The 17546-nt window shown below is 41.5% G+C and overlaps 1 protein-coding gene across 11 annotated transcripts in view; it reads right to left on the reverse strand.

The window, feature by feature from the left end:
• The window catches only part of ANK2 (ankyrin 2), a 550591-nt gene that overhangs the window by 58790 nt on the left and 474255 nt on the right, over window positions 1–17546 (reverse strand). For 7 of the 11 annotated variants that reach the window (XM_019534075.1, XM_019534077.1, XM_019534076.1 and 4 more), the window contains 6 exons: window positions 13753–13977; window positions 11650–11748; window positions 10284–10438; window positions 8585–8796; window positions 7858–8062; window positions 6958–7054 (listed from right to left, as the gene is read on the reverse strand). In XM_019534075.1, the coding sequence (XP_019389620.1) occupies window positions 6958–7054; window positions 7858–8062; window positions 8585–8796; window positions 10284–10438; window positions 11650–11748; window positions 13753–13977 (993 nt within the window). The remainder of the gene's footprint in view (window positions 1–6957; window positions 7055–7857; window positions 8063–8584; window positions 8797–10283; window positions 10439–11649; window positions 11749–13752; window positions 13978–17546) is intronic. The other 4 variants (XM_019534078.1, XM_019534083.1, XM_019534082.1 and 1 more) reach the window with 1 other exon arrangement.

Here is a 17546-nt window from a genome sequence, read left to right on the forward strand (position 1 = left end):
GCTGGGGGCAGTGCCGGGCTCTTCCTAGCAGTGGGGCTGGACCAGGCTGCGCTCAGGGTGGGTGGTGGTGGCACTGGGAGACAGAGTTACAGGGGGAGCTGCAACCACCCCAAAATTCACTATAACTCCCCTCCCAGTGCCACCACTGCATGTCCCAGGTGCAGCCCAGCACCACCCCCAGCCCCAGCCCACAGCGGTAGTCCACCCTCACCCTGCGCACAGATCTAGGGGGCACACACCCTCCTACATGCCCTTCCAGGGTGCACACAGTGATGGGAATCACTACTCCTTCCCCCTGCCCCCCCCGGACAAGCTGCAGCTCCATCCTGCACCCTGTCCCGCCCCGGCTGGGCAGCTCCTGCCTCTGCCCCAGCCCCACTCCCTCCCTCAGCATGGGGACCTCAATCTGCCCCCCTCCCCATGTCTCTTTCCTCCCCTCTCCCCTTCCCCCACAACAGACTTTCCAGCCAGACTGGCTGCTCTCCACAGAGCTAGGCTGTGCTCCTGCCGCCTGCATGCTGCACTGTGGCTAGATGCATACACATGGCATTTATCAACCACATCAGTCAAAAAAAGGCAACTGCTGGTACAGCCAATTTTCCTTACATCAGTGCTGATCTGATATGGGACCAATGTATCGATGCACCTCTAGCCATGTATGTACCAATGACTTTTTTTGTGGTAAATATAAAAGCTAGTAGTTCCATCTCAATATAGGCACTTTTTCCCCATTTCCTTCAGAGTTTGCATTATATACAAGGCATAGCCTTGTATTGTAGCTGACTATTCCATAAATATCTTTGGATAAATTTGCTCAAATGGTACCTGGATCAGAGAATCTGAATACCAGTATTGTGTGCGAAGAATTTAATCATTCCCAGGATGGTCTGGAATAATTTAGAAATTTTGTAGAGGTTTCATGTTGGCTACGACTTCAATGTTGCTTTCATTTGGCTTGATTTCTTTGGCTCCTTTTACAATAAACTGGATTTTATCTGGACTGAAAGTGGCATTTTGCACTTAGGCCCTTGCTATCACTTGTTTCATTATCAGACCATGTTCTGAAGTGATGCTCCTATTATCTTGCCATCTGCTACTTGTACAGATGTCTGCAATATCGCTAAATGTTTAATTGTTCTTTTATTGCAACTCTTCACTAGTTGGCCTTAATCAAAAGGGCAGATAGAGAAACTTGTAGTGGGCCCTAGGGTATACTGAAAGGGCATATTTCCAGTTCTCTCTTACCTACTTTGCTTTGCAAATATCTGTCTCTCATCTAGAATAATAAATATGCTTTTATTGGTCAGCACTGAACATCTGTTCATGTGGAGATAGAGTATGTGGTCTCAGAATAGCCTTGTTAAAAATTCTAGCATGCAGGCAAATCCTAATCCTGCCACTTTTCTTTTTTATGACAAACTTCATGGAGCGGGTGAGTTCACTTTGGCTATGACCCTTCTTCTGGTAGCTAATTAACTACATCTTTCAATCTCTGTCACTGCAGCAAAAGGTACATTTCTCTATCCTTTTAGAACCAGTGGGTCCATATGTAGGTGAGGCTTCCTTTGAAAGTTGTCTAGCTCCCTGAAGACTTCTCTGTACTATTGTCATTAGATCTTCTTTAAGGTTAAGTATATTGCTGTGCATTAAGGGTGTCAAAGATATGGATTGTGGCCTGGATCCAGCCCACAGAGCTGGTGGGCAATTGGGAACCAGGGGCATGGCCATGGAGGGGAAGGGCCTGCCGTAGAATCTTGGGCCCTTGGGCCCCGCTGGACATGGCCATTGGCAGCACAAGGGTAAGTGAGGGTTACCTATTCACCCTGTGGCCATTTAGTGAACCTTTGCCTGATTCTTGTGGACACCCCCAGCACCGCAGATCTGGTATGGGAGCAGCCCAGGTCTGGCCCAGGACCTAGGGTGACTTCGACACCTCTGGCGTACAGTATGCCTATTCTATGTATTAAGTCTGGCAGTTTGCTGGCTTCTTCTGCCTGTACAAACCTTCACAACAAAGAAATGAAAACTGATAAAAATTTCTGACTCTTGCTGCTGGTAGGGGGCCCTAGTCTTCAGAGTCTATGCTGGGTCTGTCACAAGACATTTACTGTGGAGTAGACTAATTAGCTTGACAGTAAATGCCTTGGTGTCTACACATGCACCCCTATTAGGCTGAAGTAAACTAAGAAACTTCACAGCAGTGCATGTGTAGACATTGACCTGGGCTGGCTGGAGCACAAAGTTGCTTCAGTGACAGGGCTGCCTGCCGGCTAGTCCTACACTGGACCATTCTCATGCCCCCACCAGCTACTCTACAGCACATTCAGCCAGGTTGCAGCAGCCTCAGGCCAACAGGCTGCCCCCCCAGACCTCCTGCCAGCTGGGGCTGCTCGGACCTGGCTCAATATGCTGCAGTCCCAGGCACACGTGTAAATGTGGTGCTGGGGGGTAGAAATTCGGGTTCAATAAGTGCTGGAGTTTATTGTGTTATATTCATATGCACATGTAGACACGCCTGCTAGCAATTAATGAGAAGCAAATGCTTCCTACAAAAGAATGCCAGCAAGTTTTCAGCAATTTCCTGCAGGAACGTTCACTTAAAACTATGCTTACAAAAGAAATTTAGTTCAGGTGGCATGGTAACAGACCCATGCTAATGGTACGTACATGCTGCAGACAGTAGATACAAGTTATAACATAATTCATGTACCCCTTGGGATTCAAGCCTAGAACTTTAGCTCCCAAAACAGGCTTCTATCCTGAGTCAAAAGGGAAAGCCTGGTACTAATAATGGTAGCAGGACAGTCAGCTGAGGAACATTATTCACAAAAATTGAGAATACGAAACATTATCATTATCAATACTGCTTCAGTACACATTTTGAAAGCAAATGCAGTGTTTTGTTTTTGCTTTGGTTTGTTTGGGTCTTTTTTCTTTTGTCAAAGGCAATAAAATCCCATTTTGTACACCTGAAATAAAGCAGCATAAATGTGCTATTAAGCCTTTTGAAATAGAAGGAATAAAAATCTTCCTCATCTAGGAGTATTTCATCTAATTTCTCTTTGCAGCTGACAGCATTTCATTTAAATAAAATTTGCAGAGTGGGTGGAAAAGATGGGTTGATTTGACACACTGTAGGAAGGAGCAGGGAGTCATGAAGGGTCAAAGACATTTCAGGAGGGTTGTTACCTACTCACCAAACTTATCTTTGAAATGTAAGTGCTCTGGTCTTACTCATCTGTTGCTGAATAATAACAGGTATTCATTCTGCACTAATCTTTTAATATTTAACAAGTTAATTAGTAGACGTTAATGACAACTGAACACGAGCACATCTGTACATAGAGATTTAACATATAAGAGTGGGGGAAAAATAGTAGTACACCAGATGTGCACAGGACAGGTCTAATCTTGCCTAAATAAGCCCTTGCCAGAGCCCAACATGAAGCCTGTTTTAAAATTTGGTTCTCTACAAAGGACACAAAACATGCCATATTTACTGAACTTAAGAAAATTGGCATGGGATGAAATGGAAAGTGGCCATGGTTCTTTGAAGAATGCAGTCAGCTTCATCAGTATATTATATAAATGTAGCTACCTACTAATGTTTCCTTGGACAGATCTAATCCTGTGAATGGGAGTGTAATTCCAGCACAATCATTTAAAGGCCTGTTTAGAAAGTCCTCAAGCCTATATCTAAGCTGTCATGACGCAAGAAGTTTCAGTCACTGATCCCAGTGGGATTTATGCTTGATGTCAGGCGTGGATTTAAGAAGTATCTTGCTAAACAGAGATCCAAATGAAGAGGGTGGATCTTGCAAAAATTTGTAGGGCCCAGTGAAAGACCTACCCCTGTTTCAGACCATTAAAAAGGGTATTTGTTTTCAGCTTCTTTGTGGGGAACAGTACCATAACAATGGTTCGTTGAGTACAGCCTAAGTCCCAGAAGCTGCCTAAGGTACAAGAGGGATAAAATTAAGCCAAGGGAGTGCCTCACTTGCCCTTCCCTGTCTTCCCTTCTCCCTTAGCACCCTTTATCTTCCCCGCAGTGGGGAAGGCAGAGTGACTGTGCAAGGTATAGGAAAACAACTGGAGGTTTGCTGCTCTGGCATGTTACTTCCTTTTTCCTCAAAAAAAAAAAAAAAAGCGACACCATCCCCCAATGCCTGCAGCAGTGAATTTCCAGCTGCTGCTCCTGGCCAGGCTGTAGTGCTGGCTATTTACAAGTCTGGTGGGGAGTAAAACTGTTGACTAATGGTATCTATAAGGGGCTATCATTCCATATATTAACAGCTTTCACTGTGGCTATATTTTATGCTGACCAATTAGGGATGTGACAGCTCTTGTGGAGCTCTGAGACTTGGATCTCCCAAACCAGAATCTAAGATGGAATACTGGTTCTTCAATGAAGAGCTTAAATTATGGCTTTCAGCATATTTTAAACAGCAGGCAGTGCTTGAGAGCAAATATATGGATGAAGAGCTCCCTCTTGTGGTATATGATAGTGAAAAGTGTTCCTTAATTTGAGGAAGAGTGTTTTGGATACATACTTTTATCAAGCCTCCCTTCAGATCATTGTGAGGATCTGTCAAGAGAGGTGTGGCAGGGCACTGGTAGTGCCTGCCACTTTAAGGGTTGAGTCAAAGAGCCAGCAGATCCTGGGGACCCCAGAGTGGGTAGCGTGTGGGAGTAGTGGGGGCCAGGTATGCTCACATCTAGATGTCTGAGCCCAGCAGGGATGCGAGATCCCAGAGACCCCAGACGGGGGTAGTGTGGAGAGCACTGGGAGGCCCTACACAGAGTAGGGCTGAAGTGTGAGTAGGCCTGAAGGACAGCCCAAGAGGCATGCCGAGGAGGGTCAAATGGGAGTAAACCTGAAGGAGTGTACAAGGGCCAGCCCTGTGAGAAGTTGTGCCCAGTGTGGGACTTGGGGCAGAATTAATCCAGGGTTTGGCATAAGGCCAGACTATGCAGAGTAGGGGAACTTGTGGGAATTGAAGGTCCTGCATGGCAAGGCCAGTATGGGAGTAGCACAGCCTGATGGCCCAAGAGGGGCTGCTCAAGGAGGAGTAAGGACCGTGGCGCATGGCCCAGTAATGGGCAGTATGCCAGAGGCCCTGGTGAGAGAGGGGTAGAGCGGAAGAGGCCTTCTGTGAGAAGGGAGGTAGTGTGAATGTGTGTGTGTGTGGAGCTCAACTTTGGACTCAGTTTGCGCTGATCTCAGACCGGGAGTAATATTAGTCTGGATGCCATCTTTGAGGCATGGGCTGCGGTGTAGGGGAGGCTGGAGCTGGAGATAGTGCCCCCTAGCATCGGGGCAGTAATGTGCAGTTTCCCACACGTACCATCTGTATATGGGAACAGCAAAGCCGTGGCAGGTTAGACCGGGCAGATAGCCTCATAGAGACAGGTGGGCGGGCCAACATGAGACGTGGCCCTGAGAGATGCCCCATGTCACAAGAGGGAAGTACAAAAATGTTGCTACCCTCTTAGTGCCAGAAAAATGCCTACTGTAGGCATGGCTCCAGAAGATAGACCAAAGTTTAAGATTGGCTGGACAGACTTGCTTTTCAATAGCTGTTTTTCAAGAAATTAATTCAAATGATCACAATAACCTTCTGGTCACTGGATTTTTGTTTAATATGATAAGGACTTATGGTGAACCTACTGGGGCTAACCATAACATTAAAGATATGACAAACTTGGTGGGATTGAAAGCTCTATGGATATGTTCTTAAAAATCATGCCTGTTTCCATTCCATCACATGCACATTCTCTCACATATAGTGTCAAATGCACTTGCATTTTTCAAGTTGAGCCCTGGGAAGACTCCTTAAAATAGGATGTGGCCTGGCATTTGGGAGACTGGTATAGTACAATCTTCCCCTACTACTGGAAATTAAATCTCAAAATACAGGTATATGTCTTCCTACATGGCCCTAAAAGATTTTTGATACCACTGTAATACGAACAACAGATCATACTATAGTGTATCTATAGTGTCTGTAGAATACTATAGACTAATGAAATAGCCAATAATAGCTGATATATTTAAAAAAAATATTTTGTTTATATTTAATCCAAAGGGTGGTAACCAAAACTAAGAAGAACTGGAAATTATATTCTGAGTCATGAAGCTGAGTCCTCTCACACATCTTACAAGTGCAAATGAGATACTGAACAGCTGCTAAAATTCTGCCTTTGTTGTATCTGCAACGCAGCAAAGCCTAGAGAGGTAGCTGGATCAGTGCAGGATTTTGTGCAATAACTTTGTGTGCAGATGTAACCAGGAGAAAGTGTTGCTACTGTTCACTTATATGAAAGATTCACCCAGTCTTCTACTGTGTAGACTGCCGTTGTGTTGTGATTTACATAGGGGATCACTTCCAGGCCACTATACAAGACTTACTGTTCTTTGGAGACTGCTGGAAGTGAAGTGTTCTTTTATGCCTTGCAAAAGGAAGTTACCAAAACTCAGTGTTTCTGGTTTGCCTTCAGAATAATAACTTTTTTTTCAAATATCTAGAGACCTTGAAATATCCTTAAACTCATTTTGGACACACTAGCACAGGCTGTTTCTGAAACAAAATATCCTCCTTGAGATGCTGGCAATTGCTAAGTGAAAACACTTTCTTATAAGTTTTATTGCCACTGTTAGAGGCAGTGAAAGGGACAAGAATGCTCATCTTACTCATCAGCTGCCGTGGCACCTGAGGTTTACAACTTCAATGTAACTTCAACGTGTGGACCGCTCTAGGGACGGGACACAAAGTCTTCCAACATTCCAACACAGAAGAAAATACATATGTCCTTTTTTTGCTTGTAAACGAATAGATTTTAAAAATAAGTATTTGGTCTGAGTAAGACAAGATAAAGGCAGAAAGAAAAGACGTAAGGAGCCCTTAATAGTACATTTTTTGTTCGTTTGTTGGTTTTTGTCTTCTACTTGGTACATACCTGGCAGAAACATTTGTTGTGAAGGAAACACATTCATTGACAAATGTTAATGGTGTCGTTCCTGTAATATCTTCCCACTGCGCAGGTGTGGTTCCACCTAAAGTAATAATATAAGAAAAAAATTTAAAACAGGAAAAAAATCACAGCCCTTTACGCTCTAAGAAACTCATACATTTTTCTTTCCTTTTTTTTCTAATCAGCACCAAAAATGTTTAGCAATGGCATGAGAGATGGTCTGGAACTTGCAGGTCCATACAGACCTTTGCTATAGTATAGCAAAAAGAGGAGGTTGGAATCTTCTCTATGTTACAACCAAACCAGGTCCTTTACCTGTTATAAAACAATGGTCTGGTGCTCTTTTTAGTAATTTTAGAAGAATATTTTTTTCAATTCATAAAGCAGACCTAAGAAGAAGTTTGCATGGCTTATTACATTTTAAAAGTCATAGTGTGAACACAGTCGGGCAGTTATTTGTCATCAATTTTAGTGGGATTAGTTTAATATGAAGTGCTTACCTACATGAGCATGGGGGCTTGAAATTTGGCCACGACCACAATCCCCTTCTGCATCACCAACATTTGTGAAATACTAAATCACAATGCTGGTGCTCAGTGAACAAGAATGGATAAAGAAGTTAAGAAGTGGGAAGCCTAGGGCTACAAAATGAGGATAAAAATATATAACGCATCGTTGTTCTCTAAAGCATAATGGTACCTTGATACAATGTTGATTCTGATGTAGTTCATGGATATGAATGCCAGTTTATTTTCTCATGCAGCCCTCACCCTAGGTTTCACTGAGCTTGATGTCACTATAATCAGTTTAATCCATCTGACCCACAACAGTTTATAACTGTAGGGTCCTTTGTGCTCACACAGAGCACCAGCGCAGAAAACCTACCTGTTATGCTGCATAGTAATCTTAGAGTAGGTGTGTCACCCCCATAACCATTCATCATCCCATCACTGGAAGCTTTGGGGACAGGAATAGTCATTGTGATGGGCTTGTGGAATTTCCTTCTTCTGGGCTCCAAGGTGACTATAGGACTGAAGGTAGCCTTGTTGCCTAAAATCTTCTTTACGAGTTCATGGTGCATAGGTTGGGCCTTTTCAAAGTAACAAGACAATAAAAGAAAATGTAAATGACAATGTCCTTCAACTGTCCCTCATGTCCCTCAACTTCTGTTTTCAACAGAAGCTGTATTGCTTTCCAGCTAATTGACTTAGTTCAACACTTATATTGCACTTTTACTCTAAGGGTCTTAGAGCATCTAAGAAACATGCAATTAATTAAATCCCACACCTCCCTAATACTTACGTTAGTATTCTCATCACTGACAGGTAAATGACTTTCCTGTCACACAGTCATGAGTGGCTGACTTATGAATAAAAGTCACAGGTTTCCCTAATCTTTCTCTTTCTCTAAGCAGCCCTGAGCTCATTCTCTCACCCAAATTTTTTATTTGCTCAGGAGTATTTTTGGCAGAAGTGCACAAGTGATCAACTGATTACATCCTATTGTCTGCTGACTCTACGGCATGGAAGGTCTTCTGTCCCATCAAGGAGCATGCCTCAAATGCAGTACCAGTGAGGGAAGAGTGATAAGCATTGTAATTGCTTCTCTGTACCTGGAGGCCAACGCGAATCCGCTTGGTTAGAGCTCCTTCTGGGAAGACTGCCTGCACTTGTGGTACAACAGTACTGCTAAGCACACCTCCCTCAGGTCCAATGAGGTTGCTGTCTTGTTTGATGCGGGATACCACTGCAAAGTACTGTGGGAAATCTCGGGTGATGATACGACAGATACGCTTCTTCTCAAGCTCCTCTGGAGTGTCAAGTACTGAACCAAAATAATCATGGTCGATGATGAGAATTTTATGGCAAAAATACAACTATGTCCAAATTAATTTAACACTACTTTAAGCTGTAGTTTAAAGTTACAAATACGTAGCACTTAAAGGGAAAAACACACATGCCAGCATTCTAAGCTCAGCTAAATCGAAGAATAAAGGAAAGAAAGAAAACGATTTGTAGATAATCCAGGACATCAGCTTCTGCAAAATCTGTGTGCATATACATACAGCAAGAGCTTTGGATCAAGCCCATTTCTTCCTGGCATTTTCAGACAAATACCAATGCTAATTCCTGATTTATCAAAGCCTGACATTAAGCACATGAGTAGTCCCATTCATTTCTATGGTATTACTCAGAGTTAGGAAACCACTTAATCACCATAACATACTGTAGCCTAAATATGCTCTTTAAAATTTTAAAGTCATCCTTAGAACCAATGTTTGGACCCCAGAACAAAACCCATTTACATGCTTTAGATTGGTGATGCTCAAAGTATGGCCCGTGGCCTGGGTTTGAGTTATGGAGCTGAATCACCTGGCCCATGGGGCTTCCCACAGGTCCACAAATTTGACAGCAGGGGAATGGGGACAGCATGAATTATCATGCCTCTGGGAGCCCCACATCCATTAATGCTGTTACTGGTTCCCTGCCACTAAATTTTTGGACCCATGGGAAGTCCCATGGACCAGATGACATGGCCTTACCTGCCAGATTGGGCTGATATTCAGAGTCAGTGTATAGCTCTGGACTCAGCATGTAGGTTCAGGCTTGGCACTTGGCCCCAGAACTAGCACAAAGCGTCACTTCACAGCTCAGGACCCAGAGTGCAGGATGACTTCACGGGTCAGATCTGGCATGCGGGGTCAGTCCATATACCGAATCTGCCCTGCACACTTGCCTCCATGCACCAGATCTGGCCTGCAGACTAACTGTGCTGTACTCATCTGGCCCATGGACCAGAAAGGTTGAGCACTGGTGCTCTAGGTTATTGGCAATACTACTATGGATGTCCCATATATTATGTCCTTTCAAGTTACAATAGAATCCATGATCCCTGCATTCCCCCAAGCACGTACCTCTTAAGAGGTAATATTACAATACAGAACAGCAAGATGTCTGTTGAGGAAACTTTTTGTTCATTAATGAGAAGAGAGTGAATTGAATATCCAGAAGGTTTATATTGACTTTTTACCATGTGATTGCAGATGATGACGATTTTGCCTCTACTGAAAACTCTAGGGGCGTCAGCTAAAACAGACCTCTCCAGCAGTGCTGCTGTGTGCTAAGAATGTTATAATGATCCACTGTGATTTCAATAAACATGAGCAGAATTTGCCAAAACAGACCTTGAATTTGAGGACCAACAGTCAGATTGTAAGCCATAGGAAAGATGATAAAGGGAGCTTTTCTTCATTACAGAAATGATGCTGGAAAAGGCAGTGAATGGACTAGGGTGGAAAACTGGCTGGGTACCTTCATCCATTCCATTTAGGATTTCATTTAGCTCATCCTCAGTATATTCACAGAAGTGCTCCTTCCAGCTGTCCCCATTCTCACTGCGCAGAATCACCAGCTCTCTCTCTTTTCCACGCAGAGCCGCAAAATGGGGAATTTCCACAATCACAGGCCTAGCACAGCAATACAGCACATTAGATGTATATGGGAGAGAGGCAGAAATGGAAACAACAGCAATCCCATTGAGTCTGTTACAAAGTGACCTGGAGTTCTAGCTATTATTCAGGAATATTTTGAAGCAACCCTAACAGTCATACTAGTAGGTCACTAGAGTATCCTAGCATTTTACAACCCCCCCGGTAAATATACCATAGGACGATTTAATTGCACACTCCTCTCTTTACACAATGTGTACACAACTGGTAATGTAGCAGTGTGCTGAATAGAAATTTTAGCCTTTTTTTTAAAAAGACACTTTAAATAAAACTAGTGTTCATTTTAGCTGTCACTACACTACAGGTTAACACGTGCAATTTAATTTCAAAGCGAATCTACTGTAATAGAGAGTTAGCTAGTTGGAGGAATTTGATCTGAGATATACTTGTGGAAATCTGGATACATCTATTGAAATTAATGGGCCTGATTTGCCTCTCATGCTGATTTTATTTTGTTGTGACTTCTACCAGCTCCAACACATTTCATTCCTGGGAAAGGAAAAGTAGGTCCAAGGATATAACCTGGATTTGTACTAGTGTAGAAGAGAGAATAATCGCCTCATTCCCACATTTTGTGAACAGGTAAATACGTGTGTGTTTGTGTGTGTGTGTGCGAGCACACATGCTTATCTAGACAAACCCATGTATACACAGTCAAATGTACTTTCTATATCTCTGGAGAAAATATATGTTGTATACATATACCTCAATAGTGAGAATCACCACATGGGCCACCATGTACATGATATGTTATATCCAACATATAACATATGTTATTGATTTACTGGCAGCAATGTGTGTAAAAAAAAACCAAAACCAAACCAAACCAAACCAAAACAAAACACAGTAGATTCTTTTTGGTCCCAGTCCAGGTTGCTTTGCTACAGACATCAAGCACACAACAGCCGGCACACTGTACAACTAGGAAGATTTCATGCTAAAACAAAAATGAAGGCCACGTAACTTTAAGAAAAAAGATAGAACATACCACCAAAACAAAAACCACATACCACAAGGGTTGGAAAATGGTCTACTAACAGTTAAGTATACAGAATTTCAAATCATAGAAAGGGACAATGCCATGGGCGTAATGACATAAAAAAATCATATTGCAGAAGGAGAAGAACGGGGAGGCCAGCATCCATCAATTTGTTTTAAGTCTCTCCTACCCAAGGAATTTGGTCCCAGGTGGCCCCAGCTGAAGGATTCGGCTGACCAAACTTTCTCCCTCATTAAGTGGGGGAGGAGCCGTAGGCAGATGAAGTTTACTGCATACATCCAAAGCAGCAGTGAAAGAAAGAACATAAATAAGCTTTATGTATTTTTTTGTCCAGAACCCCAGTGTCAATGTCTGGTCAGAGTGAAATTAGGGTGTACACTGAATAAGGTTCTGCCCTGGCTGTGCCAGACTGATGGCAGGAATTAATGAAATAAGTCCCATTCATTAGGAACCAACCTCACTTCCATGAAGATCAATGGAAGTTCCACTGGTGAACTTAATGGAAGCAGGATCGAGGTCGTAGAATAGTTGGGTCAGTACAGTGCCATAACATTTATTTCAACAGATACAATGTGTGACTATCTGGTTTCACTGCCAGGACACCACCCAGAAAAAAAATGCTCACTGGCAGGGTACACATGAAAACTAGCTACGTATCCATGTATGCTCTTTGGATGAGTTTTTATTGAAACTCCTCATTATATAGAGAGACCATTTAAAGAAAAATAATACCAGGCCAGATCCTGTTCTGCCTATTAGGCCCATAAGTGGATGTAGGTGCCCACGTAAAATCCTAATCCACCTTTCTCGAGTCCCTAAAAAACAGTTAATATAGAAGGTGGTTGGGCCTTCCTTCACCTCACTGCTTTTGTTTTTTTATTGAATGCATTTTAGGGATAAGATGTTACTGTAGATATATTAACAGGTTTTCAGAGACTCCAACAGAATGGATACAGGATCACAGTTAAGTGCCTAATGAGTGGATTAAGATCTGTCCCACTAAGTGTTAACATAACTGTGGGAAAGGAAGAGATGACAAGAGACACAATGAATGTGACAGCAGTGGTATTCTGCTGGTACTTCACATTCATATTTTTTTTTTATTAAGTACTGACCAACATTTGAAGAAAGTGTCAGTGTTTTGTTAGGCAGCTTCCGCAGCTGCCTGATACCAAGGAGCAGCCTGTTTGCCACTGGAGAAGGCAAGCTTGCCCTTAGCAACAGGGTCTCTGTGTTTCAGAATTCTTCTTGTTCTTCTATCAAAGTACAGCAGCAATGAAATAATGTAAATGTGTATTTGACTCCACCCCTACCCCATCCAAAACAATTAGTGTTAAAGAACCATTAAATCACTCTCTCACAAGTCTATTCTTCTAGACAGAACATTAGCAAAAACAATGGCTGTGCTGACTCCCTTGATATGATGGGACTTAAAATCAATCGATTTGTTGCAAAATGGATTTAAACTGTTCCCCTTCACAGCTTCTTTGTTAGTTTCCAACTAAAGCCATTCGCTCTTTTGGAGGGGTTCCTTCCATCATCCACATTTGGATGCCACAGTTGATAGGGAGAGCAGCTAATAAACCAAACCAAATAAAAAGAAAAAAAAAGTGTAGAGAACTGCTGGTTTCAGCTGAAAACTGCTAAAACAAGCGCAGCAGTAATTGCAATTGTGATCTTTCTATTGGGTATTGCAATATAGGACAAAATAAGCTGCTGAAGAATTTTTGAGTTGTCCTATTGCTTGAACTTGCAATTTTAACCCCAGAAAAATCAAAAGCTTGCGCTTCCTAGATAGTCCAAATTATTCATAACACAACACAAGTTTCTAATACAAGGAGCTCTAACTTGTGTTGCATCTGCAGCAGGCTTCAAATTTGGCTTTAGATCAGTGCTGTGTTATTTATCTTTTGTTGCTTAATTTTGGGTGATTTAAATATAATGTGAATTGGTTCTCTATTTTACTAAGTGATTTCCATTATAATAGCACAACACTGACTAATAAACTTATTCCAGGAAGCACACTAAACCTTAGTGTTAGTGTTTTAAAACTTTAGTGTTCTCAAGAAAAATGCAGACAAGCCAAGTGACTTGCTGATGGGTTTTGAGTCAATTTACATTGGGGTGGGCATCCTATTATGTTACAAAGAAAATATATAAAGAAAACATTTTTTCAGATCAATTTGACTGGGGGGGGTATCACTGCAGTGCAACTTATAAACAGATGAAAATATATCTTCCATTTTCACTTCAGGCAAACCATGACTCTTACCCAAGAAACTGAGCACCAGAAGGTCCAACTTCAATAAGGCGGCTGGCCAGACCTTCTCCTTCCACCATTGGAGGCATGGTGGCCAGTCTATGACGTTTGACCAACCGGCAGGTTACTCGTGTTGGGGCAGTGCATTTCCGAGGGGGAATAATGATCCTTAGTCCATTATGCCTGCAACCTCGCATGGCACCACCACGGGCATCCACCATGAAACTAACCAGGAAGCTGAAAGCGTGAAATGAATATTATATACAAAGACATATTAGGCAAAGAAAAATCACTTCGGTTACATTCCAAATTGTTGTCTTCCAACATGTACAGACTATACACCTAAGTGTGGTGCTTTCTTACTACTGTATGTAGAATTTTAACAATCTTGTCCTTGTTTGTGTGGTGTTAATTGATAGCAATATCACTAATTACTTAAACTAACAACATCTATCTTAGAATTTTTCAGAACACGTATGGCAGAATACATATGAAGGAATTAGGGGAAAAAAGTGTGAGCATCATATAGGGTCCTGTGCAAATGCCTCTATTTTACATTTGTGAACATTTTTTTTTCCAAAGCTCTCATACATTTCTACCTTTAGTGCCATCACAGGGTAAGATAGGCACAAAACCCATGCATAGATAACAAACTTCTAATATTTATTACTAAAGAAAAAAGACTTACTATGCAGTGATATGAAGAAAATTGTGAACTGGGTTTCTTTTATTGTTGAACTTACTATAATTTTCCTTATGGTTTGATAGATTTGAAACTCCTAAGACTAAATTATTCATGGATTGTAGGTCAAAGTTCATTCTGGATTACACATGTTTTATTAAAACCAATGGGAATTACACCTGCATATTATACCAGGTCTAAATTCCTTCTTTATCTGTAACACCTGCCTTTTCAAACTTTTCACTATCTCAAATATTAACTAGAAAGAGAAAATAATCAAAGAGTAAGACTTCGGTGCACTTGTTAAAATGGTTACATTGACTTTTAACAAGTTAAGCACTACTACTTACTAGATTTACGGTGCCCACTTTCCTCCTTAGATTTACAAAAACTAAATCAGGATGGGAAAGAGGTTTAGTAAATAGGATTCTTTTAATAAAACTATATCTTTAATAATAAAGAGTAGCAAATAGTCGGCATTTAAGATATGCTTCTTCTAAGACAGGCTACTGAGGATGGGAGCAAAATGTAATCATTTGGTTGTGGGCTTATTTAAAAAGTACTGTTTTTCCTGTTACTGCAGACAACATTAACATGCCTCTATGGGGATGCCCTACAGTGGCAGGAAGCTAGCTATGATAGAGAAGCTCTTCGTGGAGCAGGGTAAATAGCATGTAGGTTTTCCTGGAGAAACAGAAAAGTCTTCCTTAGATGGCACTTTTTCACCTCTATCTCAATTTTTTCAGCTGTGACTAGCCAGTAAGTTGACTCTAATAGTTTTGCTATGATCAAAGCCTGATTAAGGGCATTTCTGCAAAGCATACAAAACCTAGGAAAGAAAGGCTATACCAACTATTATACTATTGGGTTGCTGGAAATGAAAGAGGGAATAGCTGAGCTGGGACAATACCAGGCCTATTTCTAGCATTACTGCACAGGGAGTCACACAAATGCTAACATCTGCTCTGAGAGACCTGCAATAAAGAAAATCTTACAAGATGAGTGACAAATACAAATATTTTCACTCTCACTCGAGTCACTCTGCACAACAAATATTTGCATCCTTTCACTATTAAGACATATGCAATTCATTCCACATGCTGTTAAAACAGAACACTCAACACACCATGCAAGTCAGAATAATGGATGAGAGAAAGGAGCCACAACCTGCCAATCTGAAGCACGCCATGCGCCATGGAGGCTATGAAGACACTTCTCACACATGCAGTCTCCTATTCTACCACCATCCATATACCTCTAGGTTTTGTTTACTGTACAACTCAGGGGAGTACAACCATAATTTCATTCCTTAGGGGCTGTGCTTCTGTGGTCTTAACAAGGGGAAAAAAATGAAAAAGATTTACAGCTTTAATTCCTTGGGTTAATTTTTCAAGAATGGATGCAACCTTCCTAAAATATATTCTGTCTAAATGTTAAATTATGTCTTTTACTAGTCACAGGGAAGAAAGAAGAATTCAAAGCTGCTAATTTCTCAGTTTTGAAAATAATCCTGCATGATTGGCTTTTATAAATTGAAGTCAAGCCCTATCTGAACACATTTTGCATCACCTTTGTGACAGATGTATAAAAAGTGCTTTCACTTCTGTTCCTGAGAATCCATCTAAAATTTGGGTGATCATATTTCCAGTTTCATATCAGGACACTCCCCTCCCCTCCCAGCACATTCAACTGTCTTCAAGCTCTAGCTTAGCTGAAAGCACCAGAGCCCTGGACGGAGGGCTGTGGGCGGCCTGTGGAGTGTTACAGCACCTGCCTGAAGAATATCACTTTCAGGCATGGAGATTTTGCAAAACAGGACAACAGTGTTTGTTTGACCAAACCACAGGGATGACCAGGACAGGTGTTTAAAATGAGACTGTCCCAAAGAACAGCATGTAACGTCACTCTGCCTAAAACACTATTGCAATGGTAGCAGTAGAAATGTATTTAACAGTAGTAAGATCTGGGATGAAATAAGAAGTTCCCAATATATTACTGTAATAAATAGACAGCAACAGAAACTGCTATAACTGTTATTAGCAGAGCTGGCTGAATGATTTGATGCAAATCATTTTCTGAATGAATGCTGGCATTTTTTATTAAGTAAATGATCAAGGGTACAATTTTTCATTAGTGTGCAGTGTTTTTTTTCTATCATTTTCTATTATTTCAAATTAAACTCTTCTTCTTAAAAGCTGAACTCCTTGGATTAGCTTCCTATATTTGTCAAGATTGCCAAGAACACTGTAATTACTACCAGAACACAAAGAAATAAACACATAAATATGAATAATTATCATATATGAATGTAAATAACACCAGTAATGAGTACATCGCATGAGCAAATCAAGTAATCTCTTTCCTTATAGGAATACCCAGTCCTGTTCTTTTCATGCCTGGTATTCTATTTTCTCTTACGTTTTTTTCAGACAAAACAAAAAAGAAGAGTGTACTGAATTGATGGTGCTTCTCCATGAACTGTACATTATGTGTTCATATGCTTAAAATAGCTGATGGGATATTTGGTCCTGACTCTGATTTCACACTTACACTGGGTTTTATGCAGCTTGACTGTGGGTCCCAGCCCCAGGACTGCACTGGGGCTGGTCCCAGAGACTCATGCACTACAACGGCAGAAAACTCAAAGCTGCAGATGGAGGGCAGCACCACACAACTGTCAGCCTGCCAACCATGGAGGAGCTGTCAACCAACCTCATGCAGCCAGCATCTGGCTGCATGATGGGGATTGTGCCACACATTCAATTTAAGGTGTGATGGAAACCAACCACAAAAATATTATACATATTTTGTGGAATATTTTTGTGGCTAGTTTCCCATTTTGTCGTAGCATGTATTGCCTGAACATGTGGATGGGTTACCATTTAAGGTACAATTAGCAGGGCAATCATATCTTAAATATAACGTATGTCAGAGGCATATGGTACTGTAATCTGAAGCTGACATTAAACAAAAAGGAGGAAAGCTATAAAGGCAAGGGACAATAATGGGTAATAGAGGATAGCTAATTAATCTTGCTGTATGTTATATCAGCTAAATAAAAAAAACAGTGTAATCTTGGACAGTTTTTGCAGACTTTATGCCACAGACTAGGGAGGTAATACTT

Source organism: Crocodylus porosus, unplaced genomic scaffold (assembly GCF_001723895.1).
Source record: "Crocodylus porosus isolate Cpor-Errol unplaced genomic scaffold, CroPor_comp1, whole genome shotgun sequence".
Classification (NCBI taxonomy): domain Eukaryota; kingdom Metazoa; phylum Chordata; order Crocodylia; family Crocodylidae; genus Crocodylus; species Crocodylus porosus.